The sequence below is a fragment of the Lolium rigidum genome, chromosome 4 (assembly GCF_022539505.1).
Source record: "Lolium rigidum isolate FL_2022 chromosome 4, APGP_CSIRO_Lrig_0.1, whole genome shotgun sequence".
Taxonomy (NCBI): Eukaryota; Viridiplantae; Streptophyta; class Magnoliopsida; order Poales; family Poaceae; genus Lolium; species Lolium rigidum.
Window position 1 is genome coordinate 78,735,795 of NC_061511.1, and position 19,601 is coordinate 78,755,395.

At 44.8% G+C, this 19,601-nt stretch overlaps 1 protein-coding gene across 1 annotated transcript; it reads right to left on the minus strand.

Annotated features, from left to right (window-relative positions):
- Window positions 1-9,824: 9,824 nt before the first annotated feature.
- Window positions 9,825-14,228, minus strand: LOC124647282. Its single transcript, XM_047187245.1, has 5 exons — window positions 14,041-14,228; window positions 13,746-13,958; window positions 13,536-13,660; window positions 12,877-13,440; window positions 9,825-9,985 (listed from the first exon to the last, which is right to left on the minus strand). Exons 2-5 carry the CDS (start codon window positions 13,952-13,954, stop codon window positions 9,825-9,827), a joined length of 1,059 nt encoding a protein of 352 aa, XP_047043201.1. The 5' UTR covers window positions 13,955-13,958; window positions 14,041-14,228.
- Window positions 14,229-19,601: the final 5,373 nt, after the last annotated feature.

The following is a 19,601-nucleotide window of genomic DNA, read 5'->3' on the forward strand; positions in this document are numbered from 1 at the left end:
CTCCTTCATGGGTGATGCTCGTTCTAGTGGTTATGCTCCTGCTCGTCATCGTGATGTCCCGGCTATGAGGAAGCAAGTGACTCAGCTTAGTTGGTTTCAGCGTCACATCCTTTGCATGAACATTGAGATCCATAAGGAGAACTATGCAGCTAGCCGAGAGCGTTCTGAGATTAAGCATACTCAGGCGGTTATTCTTCACAAGCTCAGTGGTGATCAAGGACCCCCGCCTCAGCCTCCAGCTCACCAGGGTTACAGTGGATGGCACTCTGCACAGGTTCCATGGAGTGATCTTGATGATTGCCTTCAAAGGTCCAACACCTCTCGCCGCTCTCCGGATGCACCTGACACTAATGAGGAAGAAGAGGAAGAGGCATACGAGTCCGATGATGATGATGCCTCCGAGTGATTCTCATGGGACGTGTAGCATCGCGCTTGTCCCGTTTTTGGCATCTCGATGCCAAAGGGGGAGAAGTGTTCTATTAGGATTCTCGGGGATTTGCATGGTTTGGGCACAAGCATATGCGTTTATCATTCTTATATTGCTTGTGTTCCCTCTTTAGTTGAACTATTTGGTTTGTTTGTGTGCCGTTCAAAACTATGTGCTATGTGGTGTGAGACATTGTTATGGTTTTCGGATTTCTATTTGTTGAGATCAAGGATATTACATTGTGTGTGATGCTATATCTCCGCATTATATATCTACACATGGGTATGATTTCTTGCTTCCTATCTCAACTTCATATGTGTCAATGTCTTTTGTTAGAGCTCATGTTGGATATCTCTTGTGTTGAGGCACCATACTCCTATGTGTTGTGTATTTGTATTCAAATGCAAATTACTTATATGCACACATGTAGGGGAGTGCCTCTATATCTTGCCATCATGCTTGTCTCTATTGTGATTCCTTGGCAAATCCGTATATTGTCATCAAACACCAAAAAGGGGGAGATTGAAAGAACATCTCTCACATTATGTTTTGTGTGTTTGATGTCAATATATGTGATACACTAATGTTTGATTAAGTGGTACAGGGATTACACGAGATAATTATTCATGTGTGTTGGATTTGATCGTCCGTCAAAAGTCATCGGAAAAAGATTGGCCGAGGCCGGATAATCCGGGCCGGATATTGTTGAAATATCCGGCCCCCGATTTTGGCTAAGTCTCATGAGGAAAAGCAGCAGCAAGTATGGGGCCGGACATTTGCCCGGATAATGTCCCGGTATTGTACCAGGGCCGGATTATCCGGTCCGGATATTTTGGAAATATCCGCCCCCCCCCGATTTTGGCTAAGGACTGGAAGAAAAGCTTCTCTGGCATAGGGCCGGACTTTTGGCCGGATTTTGTCACGGTTTTGTTCCGAAGGCCGGATTATCCGGGGGGGGCGGATTATCCGGCCCTTACTTAGGCCGGATTATCCGGCCCCCCGGAAGCAGCAACGGCTCATTTTTGAGAGGGGGTATAAATACCCCCCTTCTTCTACCTTGGTTGCTTGCTCAATCATTACACAAGAAATCTGCCAAGCCACCTCCATTAGAGCCACCTCAAGAAAGTCAAGATTTGCAAGATCTCCTTCCTCGCCCAACCAAAGCTCTTGATCTTTGGAGATTCGAAGGAGAAGACACCGATCTACATCCTCACCGAAGCGTTCTTCATTTCCCCTCTCTTGTTTGAGGGATCTCATGCTAGTGTTCCTATTTGGTTCCCTAGTTGATTTGTTGTTGATGTGTTGTTGTTGATTGTTGTATTGTTACAGATTTGGGAGCCTCCAATTTGGTTGTGGATGTGTGCCCCAAGAACTTTGTAAAGGCCCGGTTTCCGCCTCGAGGAAATCCCTTAGTGGAAGTGGGATAGGCCTTCGTGGCGTTGCTCACAGGAGATCTGAGTGAAGCCTTCGTGGCTGTTGGTTTGGCTTGCGTAGCAACCACACTCCTCCAAACGTAGACGTACCTTCTTGCAAAGGAAGGGAACTACGGGAATCATCTCCGTGTCATCGCGTGCTCCACTCTCGGTTACCTCTATCCCACTCTATCTACTATTGCGTAGCTATACCTTGCTTAGTTGATATCCTTGTCATATAGGTAAATTCACTTAGTTGCATATCTAGAGAATTTACCTTTCGTGTCAAGCCTAAATTGAAAAAGAACTAAAAATTGGTTAGCACCTATTCACCCCCCCCCCTCTAGGTGCGGCATACGATCCTTTCAGACATGATGAGAGCTCAACAACTTATTTAGGTAAGCCACTACGCTGCTCAGCTCTACTATGCCTACGGCATAACTCTACTCCTCCGCCTCCACTTCTTCGGTGCCGTAGACTATCCAATAGTCCACTCCTTCGAAACCTCCGGCTAGGTCTGGCTCCTCGTAGACCACCTCGTATTTGCCTTCAGGTGCTCCGGTGCAGGTCTCTTCTTAATTTTCACAGTCTAGCAAGGGTTTAGAAAGAAAGTGACTATAGGGGTACTCAGCAAGGTCAAAAGAAAAGGTGTTTAATGCACCCAGCAAGATCTCATGTCAATGCATGTTTCGCAAACATTTCTTCAAAATCTTTATTTTATTCTGAAAACTATTGCCGCCAATCTTCATAGGTTGACCAGAACTTCAAGGAGTTCCTTTCCTACCGCGTTTGTAGTCCCCTTTCCGGAACAGGGAGTGACAAGCCACAATTTGATACACTCTGCAGAGGTGTGTTACTTTTCCCATAAGAGAACTTATCCTTGTTGCCAACCGGACATACTTTCCCGTACACACTTCCTTGGTGTGAGGCCCAGTATAAGAACCAAGCCAATCACTGCCTTTTTCGCGACCCCTCATACCCACCCTTTTGTATCCAGAGGGCCCTCGATTGCTTACTAATCTAGAGCGCTTGATCATCGGCCATGATACAATCCATCTTAGACCCTATTGCACAAGACATCCACCTAGGACTGGAGAGCTTAATGGCCTCTCAACCTTACCATCGGACCAGCAGCACCCACACGGCTACGACAAATAGGCATCCGCTGAGATGCGAAAGGAAGAAGATACAGCTAACTTCCCTAGAGCCATTGTAGATCTTATGGTCAACGTGATATGTACGACACTAGAATCACTAGACGACATTGGTGATTAGTCCTAGATGAGTAGAAGCCTTGCAATGAACCTCCACCATCAACACATACCATGGTTCCATTGCCCATCACATAGTCATATTCATAATTGGAAAATTAACATTTCATTTCCAATGCAGGAGTGATAAGTATATTGCTTTGCGAGTAAATTGATAGGAAGTAATCAACATGGCATGAGAAAGCGTGAACTTGCCTGGAGACTGCGAGATAGTACAGTTCGAGGGTTTGGATGGAACCTGGACCTCGGGTTCCGAAAAGAAGCATCATTGTCCGGTAAGGATAATAGTACAATGTTATAAGATTCAAATGATGCATTCTTGGTGGATTCATTTTGGCTGAATCCCTTTTCCCCAAAGTGTTAGTTTTAAATCTAAGTTTTATTAAATATTTAAGTTTTATTAGAATATTAAATTCCTTACTAATAATTTATGATAATTGATTTATTTATCCAATAGGGAATTTCATTATAAAAAGAAAGACTTGAGATAAAAGAATTTAGCTTTCTAGAAAATATCTGAGTTAACAAGTATTTATATAAAGATTTGAAATTTCCTTGATTTTATTTCCAAGGAAATTATTCTTAATTAATTTACTTTGAATTTGAAGTTTATTTAAAATCTCTTTAACCAAAATTTATTGTTTATTTTATTTTAGATTTTATTGTGGTTAAGGAATATTTTTAATTTATTATTCATATTTTTCTTGAATTTTTAGAGTTCATTTGTGTTTATTTGGAATTTTCAAAGTGAAAATGGTTAAAACTAAATGTGAAAAGACCAAAATACCCCTGGTCCCACTGGTCAGCCCAACCAATGGTTGTACTGTTATGCCTACTTTATGCCTACTGTTGATGTTCTTCTTGCTATGCCTACTGCTGTTGTTCTTGCTACTATACCTACTAATGTTGTTCTTGCGATGGATAGCTCTAGGACTTGTAGTTACTTCTATCCTGTGTATAATCCTGTGGCTTGATCTGATGTTCATATGAGTACCAGCTGCTAGCAGTAGCTTGCAGAATTTATGTCTATGGCTGTTGTTACTCTGCTGTGACTACACCTGCTCCAATTGCTTCCTATGATGCCACTCTTGCTAGTGGTTAACTCACTAGCCTCTTGCCAAAGTATTAGTGTTACTTGATTCAATTGTTGCAGCTATACCTACCATGTATTGGTGATGCCATTAATTCTTCTAGAAGCTTTGTATTACTGATGGAAAGGAATATATGAATTCCTGCCTGTTTATGGAATTCCTGATCATTTGATTATTATCATATGTTGTACTGGAGGATTTATTTAACTTAAGTAAATTGATTTACTTGATGAATTGCTTAAGCAATTATGATTCACTTTGTTGAGCTAAATGAATGAATAAACTACTGTTGGATATCATCCATTAAAGTCTGAATCATTTGTGGGTAAGGATGACTAATCCTGTTTGTGTGGCTTAATGGGGTTTGATGTGACCTCAGTAGCTTCAGCTACTGCTATTGGTTGCTCACATTGTTGGATATATCTGCTGGTTCTGGTCAAATAGAGATCCTCACAGTAGGGTATCATACATATGAATGCCATTGTGATTGTTTTATGATGAAAAATGGAAACTTTTGCTGGTTTAATAGCTAGGTGATGTTAGGTGGTGTATGTGGCTGTCAAGGCTTTGTGTTTATCTGGTTCATACTTGGATATGCTTGTATTTCATATTTTGCATATCTGCATTTACTGGGTACTCCAAGTTCTTGTTTGCCTCAAATATTGCCAGCATACCAAGTGATGACTAATCCTGTTTGAGCATCTGCTCATTGCTATGATTTGAGCATGCATATGATGGATTGGATTCTCTGGATCATTTTCGGGTATCAAGTATACCTTGCTCTAGCTCCTAGATGAAGTGTTTATGTTGCAGTGATGGTTTGCTTGATCTTGTGGTGAAAGCTTGTCCTTCTCCTCCTAGTTCCTAATGATCTTCTTCTTATAATATCCACCATTTCTGGTTCTTTGGTTGGTTTGGTTTGGATGGGTTGGAAAGGAATAGCTTGAGCTGTGATGAACAATTGCTATTGCTCTTGTTGTTTTCCTGCTAGTTTGTGTCGATGGCTGTGAGTGACTGCTATATATATTTGCATGTTTGTGTTTCATCTTGGCTTGACACCTCAAGCAGTGAGTCACTTGTGAGATGTGGAGCATGCACAGGGGCAGGCTTGAGCATATCCTATGCTTGGCCTGTGTGTGTGGCTTGGGACTTGATTCCCTACCTATTTGTACTGCTGGCTCGGTTTGTTTCCTGGTTGTTGTGGATCAGCTCAACCTGGTGACATTTATCCTGGCTATGGTCATTTTATTTGATTCCCCAAGTGGCATTGCCACTTGGCATCAGTTTCTCTTCTTTTGTTTGTTATTTGTGCAGGAATTCAACATTGAGCAAGGATTCGAGAAGAACATGAAATGATCCGTGAGACTTTAGTCTAGGATAAATTATATACTTGTAATTTTCCTTTTATTTTTTTTCATGTTCATTTGAGAACAATTTCATTGTAATATTCTGGAATATTGTAAATACATTGTAAATGTGTGTAAATATCAATAAAGCTCAAAGTTTCCCTGTGAGCTTTATGTATATGTGATTATCAAATTTTGAATTTGTGTTGTATGTTTCTTTTATGAATTTGAGTTATGCAATATGAATGGATCGTAGCGAACAAGAGGGGGGTGAATGGACGCTATGCAAAGTTTTAGCCTTTTTCAATTTTTAGTGCAACGGAAGTAAAGGTGATAGCTTTGATGTTCGAGGTGATCCTAATATGATCCTAGTCTAGTGCAACAAGCAAAGGAACCAAGCATGATAGTAAGGGTAAGGAGCGGGACAACCGGAGGGCGTGGAGACGAGGCGAGGTTTGTTTCCCGCAGTTCCTCCCACAAAAGGGAGTACGTCTGGTTGAGGAGGTGCTAGCCTCACACAAGAGGCTACGCGGCCACACCACGAAGGAAGGCCTCACCTTGTTCCTCGAGAGAACTCCACAAAGGGTGTTGTGGGTATACTTCATGGGAGTACCATCGACAGTGCCTAGATCCGGCAAGCCCGGGTGGCCCACAGATGGTGATGAGGCATGTGGCCCATCGGGCGGCCCGATTCGTTGTTGATCATGAAGGAAGAAGTCCAGCCCAGGGATCGATAAGCCGGATCCGTACCGACATTAAGAGTAACCCGGATCCATGGAGGCCCATGAGGAACCCGGATCCGGTACGACGTATATGGAAGGCGGATCCGTGACGTGCACGGCAAGATATTGTACCGTAGTTAGGCTATCTGTAATCCGGCTAGGACTCTCCATGTAAACCCTAGATCCGTGCGCCTTTATAAGCCGGATCCCGGGAGCCCTAGAGACACAACCTCAACTCATTGTAACAACGCGAAAGCGCCCAGATAATTCCAGACAAGCGGCGGTAGGCCCCTGTCATCGTGCGGGTGTTCCGAAGCTGGGTAACTCGCGTACCACCGTCCCGTGTGCACTCCGCCCTATGGCCCCTACTTCTTCTCCCCCTCGTGAGGATCCCTCCTCCGAGGTACCGTCGATTAGGCAACGACAAAGGGGCTCCCCCTTCTCCACTAAGGCACCGGTCGAGGCGGTGGTTCCTTCACAAGGTTGGGGCGAGCTCCACAACACTAGGAGGCTCCCAACACCCTATGGGGCTAGCACAACATCAAGCTAGCCTCCATAGGAGCACTTCTTCCAAGATCACACCATAGGAACCCTAACAACAAGATCCACTAAGGACTAGATGGTATTGGTGAATTCTCTCTTGGTAGATTGATAGATCGGGGCCTCCTCCACCACTCCTCCGAATTTGGGCAAGATTGATTGGGTAGGTGGGGAGATCCACAAGGTTTGAGCTCAGCAACAATGGAGGAGAGCGAGAGAGAGAGAGAGAAGAGCTAAAAACGAGCTAGGGAAGAAGGGGCCTTTTTTATAGGGTCCCTTCAATCCAACCGTTATGTGCAGTTTCCGCCTAAGCGGTACTACCACTTTGGCAAGCGGCAGTATTGCTCTGGATTCGAAATCCCCCACATATCTAGCCACGTCGACTCACAGCGGTAGTACCGCTTGCATGACCTCTGTGAGTTACTGGACCACGTGCGGTACCAAAGCGGTACCACAACGGTGGTGCCATAACTTGCGTTACGGTACCTAAGCGGTACCGATGCGGTACTACCGCTCTCAAGCGGTACTACCGCTCAAGGTACCGCAGAGGTACCACAAGGCTCTTTGTGGGACTTATCAGTGCAAATCTCCAGAGCGGCACCGTGGAACGGTACCAGTAGGGTAGCGGTACTACCGCTCCTGGTACCGGTAGTACCGGTCAGGCAGAAACTGCTTTTTCCTCTTTTCCTCTCCAACCATGTCAGCTCGCGACACACACACAAAACCAGAAAACCTATAAGCTACGCTTCAGTCTTCCGTTCATGACGTGTTCAGCGAGGTCGCTGTGCACTTGCAATCTGTCAAAAACAATCTTTGTACACGGTGAGATTCATTCAAGATATAGATCTTGCTCTTTCACAATATCATTTCAATTACATTATGTTTTATTGAATTCAATTATGATTCATAGTTCAAATTTTAAATTCACATTCAAATTCCTTCCTAAAATCCTAGATTCGAAAGAGATCATGTCGAAATTCATCGCACTCTCATTACACTAAACTCTATTTGCAATGAGAGAGAAACCTCGATCCCTCTTAGGTTTTATGCAGTTAAACGCGAAAATTTTCGCCTTTTGCGATACAATGCACAACCCTTTGCTAAATCTTCCCCGTGTTTGTCCTAAGTTCTAGGATGTTACATTGCTCCACCACCATATCCTCTTGGATTTGCTCCTCCATCAACTCCATATCATCCGCTGCATCCCCGCACTCCTCGTCCGAGGAGGACCAGCTGGTGTTCGAGGGGTAGGAGCCGCCATCATGGTCAAGCGGTGGTAGGGACAACTTGTCCTCCCCAACCAGAGATGTCGGCTAAACACGTTGCGGCGCTGGGGACTGCCACACGCAAGAGAGGCACGAAAGAGAGGTAGTGGTCTTCTTACTGCGAGACATATCGAAGCTAGTGTGTTTGCGGGAGTGGTTATGGGTGCCAAGAGGCACGCAATGGTGTGGAGCTTTATACGGAGGTAGGATACACGGGATATTCATTTCGGCTCACGGGTGCATATGAACCTACTATGTAAAAACACATTTTAAAAAATAAAATAAAATAATAAAATTGCGCATGTACATCTAGACATTCTATATTCGCACACAAGTTTTCGAGAAAAAAGAACATTTTTGGTGTCCCGTGCAAAAAGACAATTTTTGATGTTCAAAACATGACTATTTACAGGACATTTTTTGTCTTTTTTATAGACCATATAAAATGTTCGTTCATCCCCCCCCCCCCACAAACTTGTGTGCGAATATAGAATGTCCATATGTATATGCGAAATTTTATCTCAGATTTTTTTTACATTTTTAAATTATATATATTTTATATTTTATATAATAAGTTCATATGCACCTATGTGCCAAAACACCACCTCCTAGGATACACGTTCTATGAAGCCATCTCGCCACCAACACGTGGCACACTGGAGGAGGCAAAGAGCCTACACACGTTAAAAGGGAGCCAAGAAAGGCAAACAATTTTAATTTATTGATGTTTGGGATGGGGAGAGGAAATGAAAGCGTGCGAAATAAAAGAAGCGTGACAATAATTTACACATGATTCTTGTTCACGAATACATGTGCGATGTTATGTGTAAATGCCGACGGTTACTTCACACAAGGGCGTGTGCAAATTTTCTGTTATGGTCTCGAAAACATTGTTGTGTGCCTTGTACCCGCTTTAGAGATGTCTGGACCATGCTCACATGGTCAAAATGATTGGACATCACCGTTGTTCCGCACCACACACCGACACACGGGAAAAACTTTTCCATGCGCCACATGTGGGCTTTAAAAGGCCCGATTTGCCCTATTATGGCTGTGTGTGATGGTTTAGTGATGATATTTTTATACTCTCCGTGTGCCGCAAAGGAACCGTCTAAATCGCAGGCAGCCGTCGATTTTTTTAGAAGTAAGCGATATGCGTGCGACAATGCCTTAGACCCAGTTCTTTTGCAGCTTCTAGACAGCTTAGGGCCACTTCTTTTTGGCTTCTTCAGCGGCTTCTGGAAGAAGCTTCTCCCCACCAACTTCTCCCAGAAGCCCGAACCTCAAATATGTTCTGGCTTATAATCTTATTTAGCCCAAACTAGAATATAAGCCAGAAAAGTTTTAGGGTCCGGGCTTCTCGGAGAAACTGGTGGGGAGAAGCTTCTCCGTAAGCCACCGGAGAAGCCCAAAAGAAGTGGGCCTTAGAGGTGCAGTGCAGCCTAAGCCCAAAAAAACTGGATTTTAAGCCGTGGTGGGGGACAGCCGGCTTTGGCCATTTGTGTGTAGTGGGGAAAAGCTGGGGTACCCCAGCTTCCCGCAGCTTTCCGCACTCCAGCGAAACATTTTCCCCTCGTGCCCCTCGGAGAGACTCCAATCGTTCTTCTCGCGATAGAAAGACCTGCAGCCGCCCTCGACGCCCCGACCGCCGCCGGCCGACCGCCCGCCTCCCATCCCCCGATGCTGCCCCCGATGTTCCGGCCACCGCCAGCCGACCGCTCGCCTCCCGTCCCCCGCCTGCCGCCCCATCTCAGGCCGCGTCCCCCGCCGCATGCTGCCCCATCGAGCAGAGCTCGAGCTCGGCATCCCCATGCCTTTCCTCGCCCTGCGGCCACCCTCTGCACCTCGCCGGCCAGATCGAGCCGAGCAACCGGCCCTGCCGTGGAGCACCTCGTCCTCCCTCTACACAACCTGATTGCAGCCACGAACTGAATCATTGTTGATTTGGTGATTCAGTTTGTTGGTGTCCAGCTACACGATATTTATTATCCATGCAAGGGTATTTTAGAATTTTCGCCATACCACTCATGGAATAAGCTGAGAAGGCACCAGCCGAAAAGAATTGGACAGAGTTTTTTGTGGAGCTTTTTTTCACGGCCGTTTATTTTGGCAGCTCAAGGTTGAGCAGTTTCTGCACAAGCTGAAGCTAAAAAGAACTGGGCCTTAGGGTGACTTCTTTTGAGGCTTATGGGTTGCTTATAGGTCCAGAGAAGCAAAAGCCCAAAAGAAGTGTCTAGCTTCTCCCCATCGGAGAAACGCCCCAGAAGCCCATGTACGTGTAGTCGGGAGAAACTGGTCGAGAGTAGCTTCTTGAGCTTCCCCACGAGTTTACGAAACGATTTGTGGAAATGGACATGTCGTTTCATGGAATTTACAACAGAATGCCACCGCCCAGTTACTTGAGTCCTCGCTCGAACGAAACCGAGTCGCCGCCGCTCCCCAATGTCCCGGCGATGTTCCTCCATCGCCGCCCTCCCCCAGCCGCCGACCATAGATTCTGGCAGTGGGAGGTCGGATCCCACCCGCCCCGTCCTAAACCCCGAAGCTCCAAGGCCGGTCGTCGAGCTCCAAGACCGGCCCGCGAGCTCCAAGACTGCGGCCGGCTCCCACCCGGCCAGATCGTCTCTGCCCCGACCATCAGCTTAAAGCTTGCGTGATCTGATTTTCGGATGGAGTTTGCTTGATCTAATCCAGGGGTATAATAGACATTTCATGACTCATTGACACAAATAAGCCAAAACATTACAAGCCCAAAAGAGTCTCCTGAAAGTTTCTGGAAGCTTCTGCGCACCACAGCTTCTCCCCACCAGAATCTATAAGCAAGCTTAGAGCATCTCCAGTCGCGTCCCTCAAAGCGTCCACCAAACCGCACCGGATTGAGCGTCTGAGGGACGCGTTTCGTTCGTGTCGCATTTGGGGGACGTCGCTCCCCAGCCACGTCCCCCAAACGCCGCCCCCAAACATTAAAATATTTTTTATTTTTTTGCATTTTATTATAATAAAGAGAAGTAATATTCCACAAACTAATACATAATTGGGAACGTGGTTTACACGAAGACATAATTTGGAACATGGTTTTCCACAAACTAATACATAGTTTGAACCATGGTGGACACAAATATAAAATATTGCAAAAAAACTAAACCTAACTAGGCCGTACATCGAAGGTTTCCTGTGTTCGCTGCTAAGAAAGAATACTCGAGGGCACACCCAATCACCCAAACTTGAAAATCCAGCGGGAGATGGTGCCCTTGTTGGTTCTACCGAGGAAGAAGATCCAGAAACCTCCATGCACGTATTCGCTGCGAAGAAACAACACTCTTCATCAGTCGTCCTCCTCGTCGGTGTTGTCGCCGTGGTAGTCCCAGCGGCAGCGCGTCTCGTCGAAGACCTTGACGCTCATGTGTCTGTCGCCAAAGTAGGAGAACAGGAAGATGAAGCCGGCTTCGAGGCTGTGGTGGCGCGCGAACTTCTCCCAGACGATGTGGAGGTACATCTTGCCGCGTGTGTCATAAATCACGTCGACGATCCACTGGTAGTAGCCGCACGAAGCCTCCCGCAGATCCATCATGCCCGGGCGGTCGTCGTCGGCGACGTACTCGGCGAAGGAGTCCGGCAGCCTCTGGATGCCGCCTGGGTCGCCCTTGAGGACGAGGACGAACTCGAACAGCACGCCCGCCTCCACGTCCATCTCCGACGATGAACACGACGGCTTGGCAGGCGACGGCGAGCATGCAGCTCTGCCGCGGCCACGACCACGACTATACCTGGGCATGTGTCGGGTCGGGTCGGCCCGAGGTAAGCCCGACGAAAACAATCCGGCCCAAGCCCGGCCCGGACCGACCCGACCAAATACCCACCAAGCCCGTCGGGCCGTCGGGCTGCGGGCCGAGCCGTAGTGTTAAACTGTGTTTTCGGGCCAGGCCCGGCCCGGCCTGGCTCGGCAGTCGGGCCAACATTTCTCGGCACAAGCCCGAGTTTTTCGGGCCGAGCCTCGGACCGGGCTGCCCATGGCCAGGTCTGACCACGACCATGACCACGACCGCGAGCTCAGCCTCCGCCTCTCCCAGGCATGGCGTCGACTCTTGTTGAGAAGGTGGCGGCTAGGGTTGGGGAGAGAGGCGCTAGGGTTTGTGTGTGAGAGGGACGATGAGAGGCGGCCCTTTTTATAGGCCGAAGGGAGGCGGGGGAGCGGTGGCGCTCATTAACGCCGGCACGCAGAGCTAGGCGCGACGAGACGTGTCGTTGCGACTCTGCAGGAACTGCACCGTCGTGCGGGCCAATAACTTCCGTCGCGAGGTAGGCGGCGGTTAGGTTAAAATTTATTGTGCCGCTGACGGATCGGGCCCGCGTCGCTTCGCCTCGCTTTTCGTTGTGTCCGACGGCCTGAGCCGTATCGGGGCGCGCCGGACAAAAAACAGGTTTGGAGGACACGGCTGAAAGTGTTTTTTTGTCCGGCGCACCCCAAATAGCTTTGGGGGACGCGACTGGAGATGCTCTTATGCATAATCATAAGCCCAAAAGAAGTCACCCTTAAAATGCCCTTTATGTATTATTGTGAGACCCAAACAAATGTCACACGTGATATGTATTTGTTTTTCTTCATCAAAAGTTGTATTCCACTAACAAGTACGACTTGACTATATAAATAAATCTTAATTTAATACTGCCATACAAAGGCATGCAAATAACAAAAAAAAACTTGAAACATGGTGTGCATGCTTCCCTGGCTAACCGAGTCGGTGCCCCATGCATGCAACGGATGCAAACTCCAACACCTGCATGTGCTTATTATTGCGTACCCACGCCGCATCCTATTGTCTCCCCGCGCATGAAGATTACCACAGCGCCTTCGCGTTCCAGCTCTTGAATGAGCTGATGAATCTTCTGATTTTCTGATGGAGCAATGAATCCGTATATACCTCTTTGAGGAACTGACGAGCTTGGTTCATGAGACGAGGCAGCGCTGGCGGCAGGAGCTGTTGCGGTAACGTCGGCGGCAACGGGTTCAGCCGGACGCATCAAGCTTGCTTCATGAGACGTGGCGGCAGGAACCGGCTCGGCAACTACGTCGGCAGCGTGTTCAGCCCGGCGACTTGGTGCATTAGACGTGGCAGCACCGGCGGCAGGAGCCGGAGTAGCAGCTTCGGCCACACAGCGCTCAGCCGAAGGTGTCGACTCGTTCGGTCTAGCCAAGGAGCTTGTCCTAGCGCCTTTGTTCACATCCTTTTTGCCCACACAAGGACGTGAGCAATGCTGCCTCCCATTCCCTGTGCGTGTACCACGCATGGTCTGTTCTCCTTCTGCATTGACCATATCCTCTCTGCGTTTGAACATACCCCATAGGTAGTGTTTCCCTTGAAAGGCTGCAAAGGACAACAGGTAAGTGACTGAATCCACAAGCATATGGTAGAATGCAAAGAAAGGCTTAGGGAAAGAGGGACTAATTTCAAAAACCTACTTTGATGCCGCTCCGGTAGCAAAATAGAAGGAAATATCAACATCTCGGCTTCATCGACATAAGCTCGTAGGATCAAATTTTTGTCCATGACTTCCTTGACTAGCTTATCGAAACCCTCATTTGGCCTGGAAAATCTTGAGAATATAAGATTCCCATGGAGTGAAAAAACATATAGAGTTGATGGCGCAAACTTAGATGTCAGGCAATTACCTCATTTCTTGTGGAAAGAAATACAGGCCAATGTTGTCCTCAGTTGGCCTTGATACCCTAAAGCACTTGGGTTCAGCATCCAACCTAGGAATCTTTGCTACTTCAACCATGTTTTGCAAAGATCTCGAGCATTCCCATACTTTTTCGCAAGATTTAGCCAACAAATGTGCTTCTAATGGGACATAACCCTCACCTCCTATCTTCAACATTCCACTGATGAAATAATAGAAATAATGGTTAGAAAGGTGATTTAATTAAGTTATCCTTAAATGGGTAAGGGCATCTATTGTAGTACCTCCAAATGGGTTCATCAATGGGCAGCGATCCATATAACTCCACAATAGCAGTTTGTGCTATCGATCCACCTATACCATCTTCAGCGCCAGCAGTATTATGATTATCACCAATAATAAGATTATGTTCATCGCCACTAATATCACCTTCGTCTTCATCTTCATCACATATATATTTTCTCCTCGCTGACTTAACAACCTTAATATCCTCTTCATCCTCATCTACAATACCTATAAATCTTCCTCTCACCAACTTAATAGTCTTACCTTCAGCACCATTACCATGTTCTCCCTGTCGTTTTCTCTTACTCTTACAATTGTTTTTGTCGTTCTGATGATCCTCTACTAACGGGCCTCCACTCTGCTTTTTTGTATCATTGCTCAAGAATGGTGTCTCTATTCTCCCATGAGCATCTGAGTTGTCTCGGTGATCTTCCGTTTCTAAGATACCCTTACTCTTAAAAGGGTTTTTGTGTTCCCTCACCTTAAATTGTTGTTTCTCATGATGTTCATCCACCATATGAACTTTGCTTTCCATGGCATTCTCTTTGATTGATACTTTGTTTGAAACCAATGGTGCTTCAATCGAAGACGTCGAACCTCTGGAAGATGCATCCACTTTCCTAGATTGGAGCGGTTTCTTTGAAACTTTATTTGTGTCACTTGAGTTGTTCTTCAAAGCTTGGGGGGCAATTTTCTCCACAACTTCTGAAGAAAAGTCAACCGTCAAATTAGAGGTCATAGAATTTTCTAAGAGCACAGACTTTGGTGAAACTACCACTCTTTTACTCTTGCCAACTGGAACAATACTTTCATTTGATATCACGAAGTTTTCTCCTAACGGGCATTTCCGCGAATTTATGACCACACCATTATCACCTCCTTGATTCACATAGACCGGTTCTGAAGATCGATTGATCTTGCCATTATATGCAAAACCTATATTTTCAACATCGTCACCTCTGCTAGCACTGGTGTTTCTATAGGGCGCACTTACTGGCATATATGTCTGCCTAAGTTGGACTTCCTTGCGAATCTTCATCATGCGTGGACCAGGCACCTTCTTCTTTACAAAAGAGTGTTGCCTCGGGCCAAAAGAGGTAGTAGGCCTTTGGTACTTCATATTTTTGAAATGTAACAATTCAAAATATGTAGAAATTCCTACAAGTTGACAAAAGCAATTTATTTTTATATGAAAAAAACAATGAATTAAACCAATTTATTTCTATAGGAAATCAATGATACTCCCTCCATTCCTAGATATAAGCCACATAGTTTTTTAAAAAAATCCATAATATAAATATGTAGAAATTCCTACAAGTTGACAAAACCAATTTATTTGTATATGAAAAAACAATGATATTGAACCAATTTATTTATATAGGAAATCATTGATACTCCCTCCATTCCTAGATAAGCCACATAGTTTTTTTTAATCCATAATATAAATATGTAGAAATTCCTACAAGTTGACAAAACCAATTTATTTTTATATGAAAAAACAATGATATTGAACCAATTTATTTATATAGGAAATCATTGATACTCCCGCCATTCCTAGATATAAGCCGCATAGTTTTTGAAAAAAATCCATAATATATGGTGTATTGTGTTGCACCACTTGTCTAGACACTTTTTAGGGATTTGTTATCATTTTTTCTATCTTATTTGAAGTCCTTTTTTTTCTCACATCAATTGTCAAGGTGTAATCCCATCCAAACCAAGTATAATTTTGTCTACATGTGTTTTCTATAATTTTAATGCCAAAAACTATACAACTTATATCTAGGAAAGGGGGGAGAACTGAGCAAGAAATCTCAAACAAAAAAAACAAAATACAAGAAAATTTGTTGTGTTATCCTTTTATGCACAAATTATAAATACAAAAGGCAATGTTGTACTACCTCCTTCCCAAAATATTTTACATATAAATTTTAGTTAAAGTCAAACGAATTAAAGTTTAACAAAAAAAATATATATATAATACATGAAAAGGTATCAACATCTATAATATCGAACCTATATAATGAGGACCGGTATTAAGTATATTTACATGGTGTATCCATTAGATATTGCAATGATCGATATTTGTCTTTATACATGATCAAACTCTAGGGCGTATGTCCTGCAAAGATTGATTTTTGATTGTATTTACACTAATTTTGCAGGCATGCTATAAGTGAAAATCATAATCAGGAAAAAATATATAAATAGTAAAACACGATTTGTTTGTTAAGACGTAGTAAAACTCGTTTTGCTGTTGCAGAGCTATATTGCGCAGAATTTAATTTATAATGTTCCAAGAAAACAAGATTAGGCATATTTCTCTTAAGTTGGACAAAAGCGGGGTTAGGCTCATAGCCAAGAACTAAATTATATATTATGTGTTCAGATGTAATGTGCTAGTGCAGAGTTTCTTCTATCTTAAATTAATTAAGTCTACTTTCCTTACAATAACTTGGAAAAGACATGGAAATATTTTGTTTACAAAAGCAAACAAACTGAGGGGCCTATTATTTTGCTCATCGGATGCATGTACGACAAGATGACGAACTAAGGCCTGTGATTCCATGCAACTCAGGAAACCAATATACAAACCGATCTGGTTGCCACGGTGCGCACATATACTTGTCACCTGTCACCAATCTAGCCCAGCCACAGTAATTGTCACATGTAAACTGCGGCTGCACTAACCAAAACGGGACGAGCTAATCGGCTAACAAATCCTACAGCAAAAGCTAGCAATCACACACCGAGAGGTGCGGAGAGCCATGGCTAAATCGACTCACAGATACTCAATCAACCGTGAACATAAATACAGATGACAACAGCTGGCGGAAATTTATCATACTAAAAAGAAGAGGAAACATGCATACCTTACGGCCAGCGGAAGAAGAAAACGATTGGCGTCGTCGGCGGCGGCAGCTCACGTCAACCAAATCCTCACGAACTCGCGGCGGCAGCTCGCGTCAACCAAATCCTCACGAACTCGCCGGGAGCAGCGATACAATACGGCAGGTCGAGGAAGAAATCGCCGCGCAGGAGAAGGAGATCCAAAACCGGCGAGAGGCGTAACGCGCAGGTAAGACGAGTAGACGAGGCTGGCTAGGGTAGTGCGGGCTGAAACCCTTGGGGGCGCCGGCGGTGCTCTATTTATGGTCGATCGGGAAGTCGTGGGGTGACCGGAGTCCAAGAGCCGAACGGCCTTGGGAAACGTATGGAAGTTGATTCATCCGTTTCGATTCCCGACGGGACTCTTGGTCGTTTTGGTTTATTTTCGCGATATCGGCGGGGTACAAATCGTAACGGCACCGGATTGCAGGGAAACGTGGGGACAACGAGGTGTATACCGATCGATCGGTAACTGGGGCGCACGTTCTTCCCTTTTTTTTGCGAATCAAAAAGTTCTGTACGTTCTACCTTTCAACGTACCTACTTTTGTTTCTTAAAAAATAAAATCACCACTTCAATATGTCACAACGCATCCTAATCTCCCTCATCTCCTGTGATGAGCCTTCACGAACAGAGCAGAAGCCGGCAACGCTCTCCTAGCTCGTCCGTCCACAAAAGACCTCACGTTGGCCTTTTTGTTGTGGCCGCTTCGGTGTCGACGGCGAAGAGGCCAGCCATGTTCTGCTAGAAAAGCTTCGACAAAAAAAACCGTGGAGCTAGAGCATCGTCAACACATGATGTAAAATATGGCACCACCAAATTTAGATTACAGGGTGCCGAACTAAAACTATAGAGCACCACTTTCTGGTTTTCAGTACAACTTTTTAGGGCAGCAAATTTTCGGTAGAAATTCCAGACGATGTAAAATATGGCACATCGAACCAAAATCAGGTGAGCGCGACCTCCACCGCTGCTGCGTTGGTCGATTCGACCTCGACCTGGACCTGTACCCCAGTTGTGCTGATCGATACGGTCGAGGCGTTGGTCGATTTGATTTGGTTGTGATCCTCTCGTTCTACCTAGGATTCGCGGGTTCCAATGTGGGTCCGGCCAATGCCAGTACGTGGGTCTGGCTCCGCCCATCCACATCCCCTTCTTCTGCACCACCAGATGGGCCTCGACGAGTTGCTGCGTCGTGCAGCCCGAGCGTCCCCACCACTTTCAAGAGGGAGAGGACGGTGCTACCACCGCCACTGGATTTGTTGCCTCCGCCGCACGAGAGGGACATGAATGGTGGAGGAGGGATGGAGTCGATGCCCGGTGCCAAGATTTTGTCGGCAGCACGTAGCGGGGAATGAGCACTCGCACCGAGGAGTTTTCAGACGGCAGTTGAGCTTAGCGCTGTGCCTCAAAATGTTTTACGGGAGCATGTTGGTGATGTATATTCGTAGCACCAAATATCTTAGGGAGCGTTTAGGGCATATGTTGGACACTCGGGTTCTCAAATATGCCTTGGTACCATGAAACCGTGAAGTTGTTCTTTTTAAAGAAGACGAGGGAAAAATAGGGATGTTGGAGAACCTAGGCACTATTAGGGACATTTGATTCATAGGATTTGTGTGTGATTTAGATCCTATTGAATTTTTTCTACGCCATTTGTTTGATTTGTAGGAGCATATTCTATATGAATTAATCATATAGAAATCTTGTTGTGCAAATCATATAAAAACAAAACATTAGGTCATACCCCATAGAAAATTTCTTTGGTACAATTAAAGAGAACTCATCTTTTCATAGGATTCAACTAGCCATGACATCTTAATCTATACTTCTCTCATTCCTATGATTTTCCTACCCTATGAATCATTGGAGCCATTAGCAAGTTGTTGGAAGAGGTATGCTCGCCATTAAAGATGAGACGTGGCATGAGGATATTGGTCGGGGCTAGGAGGAACTTGTCATTCGTCGTGTTAACATAAAGACCATATGAAAATGAGAGTGGCTAAACGAGGCTAGAAACATGTAGCTATTTTAAAAAAAAACATTCAAAAATAATAATTTAAAGTTTTTTTAATTTTTTGTACAAGTAGCTAATGATGTATACTAAAACGTGTAAAATCTCAATATGGACTATTTTATATTCAAGGCTATACAAAAAGGATTAACTCTAAGAAATTATGTAGTGCTGAAACATGCACTATTTACTGTAAAAAAAATCAGATTTTGTCATTTTTTGTGTAGCCTAGTACAAAGTGATTTGCATTGAGATTTTATAGGCATGTAGTACACATTATTGGCTACCTCCAGATTTTTGTTTCATTTAAGAAAAGTTGAAATATGATTATGACTATTTGAAAATAAATGGGTACATGTAGTTCCGCCTCCATTTTAAATTTCTGATAGGAGACCCCACTTGCATGATTAGTTTTGTTACGTGTGTTGAATATGACCCAAAATCCTATGTACTTCTTGTATTTTAGATGGAGTCCTAAAGGATTATGGTATAACAAACGTGCTAGACAGAACATCTACAACTTTGTTTCGTGTTCACCAAGAAAGAGAGTTGTTTGCCCCTATGTATAGTTTCAGGTAGTCATAGAATAGATTGTGAGGGTTCCACCATATTGATAACACATAGACGGTTTGTACTCTCATGTATTGTAATACTCCT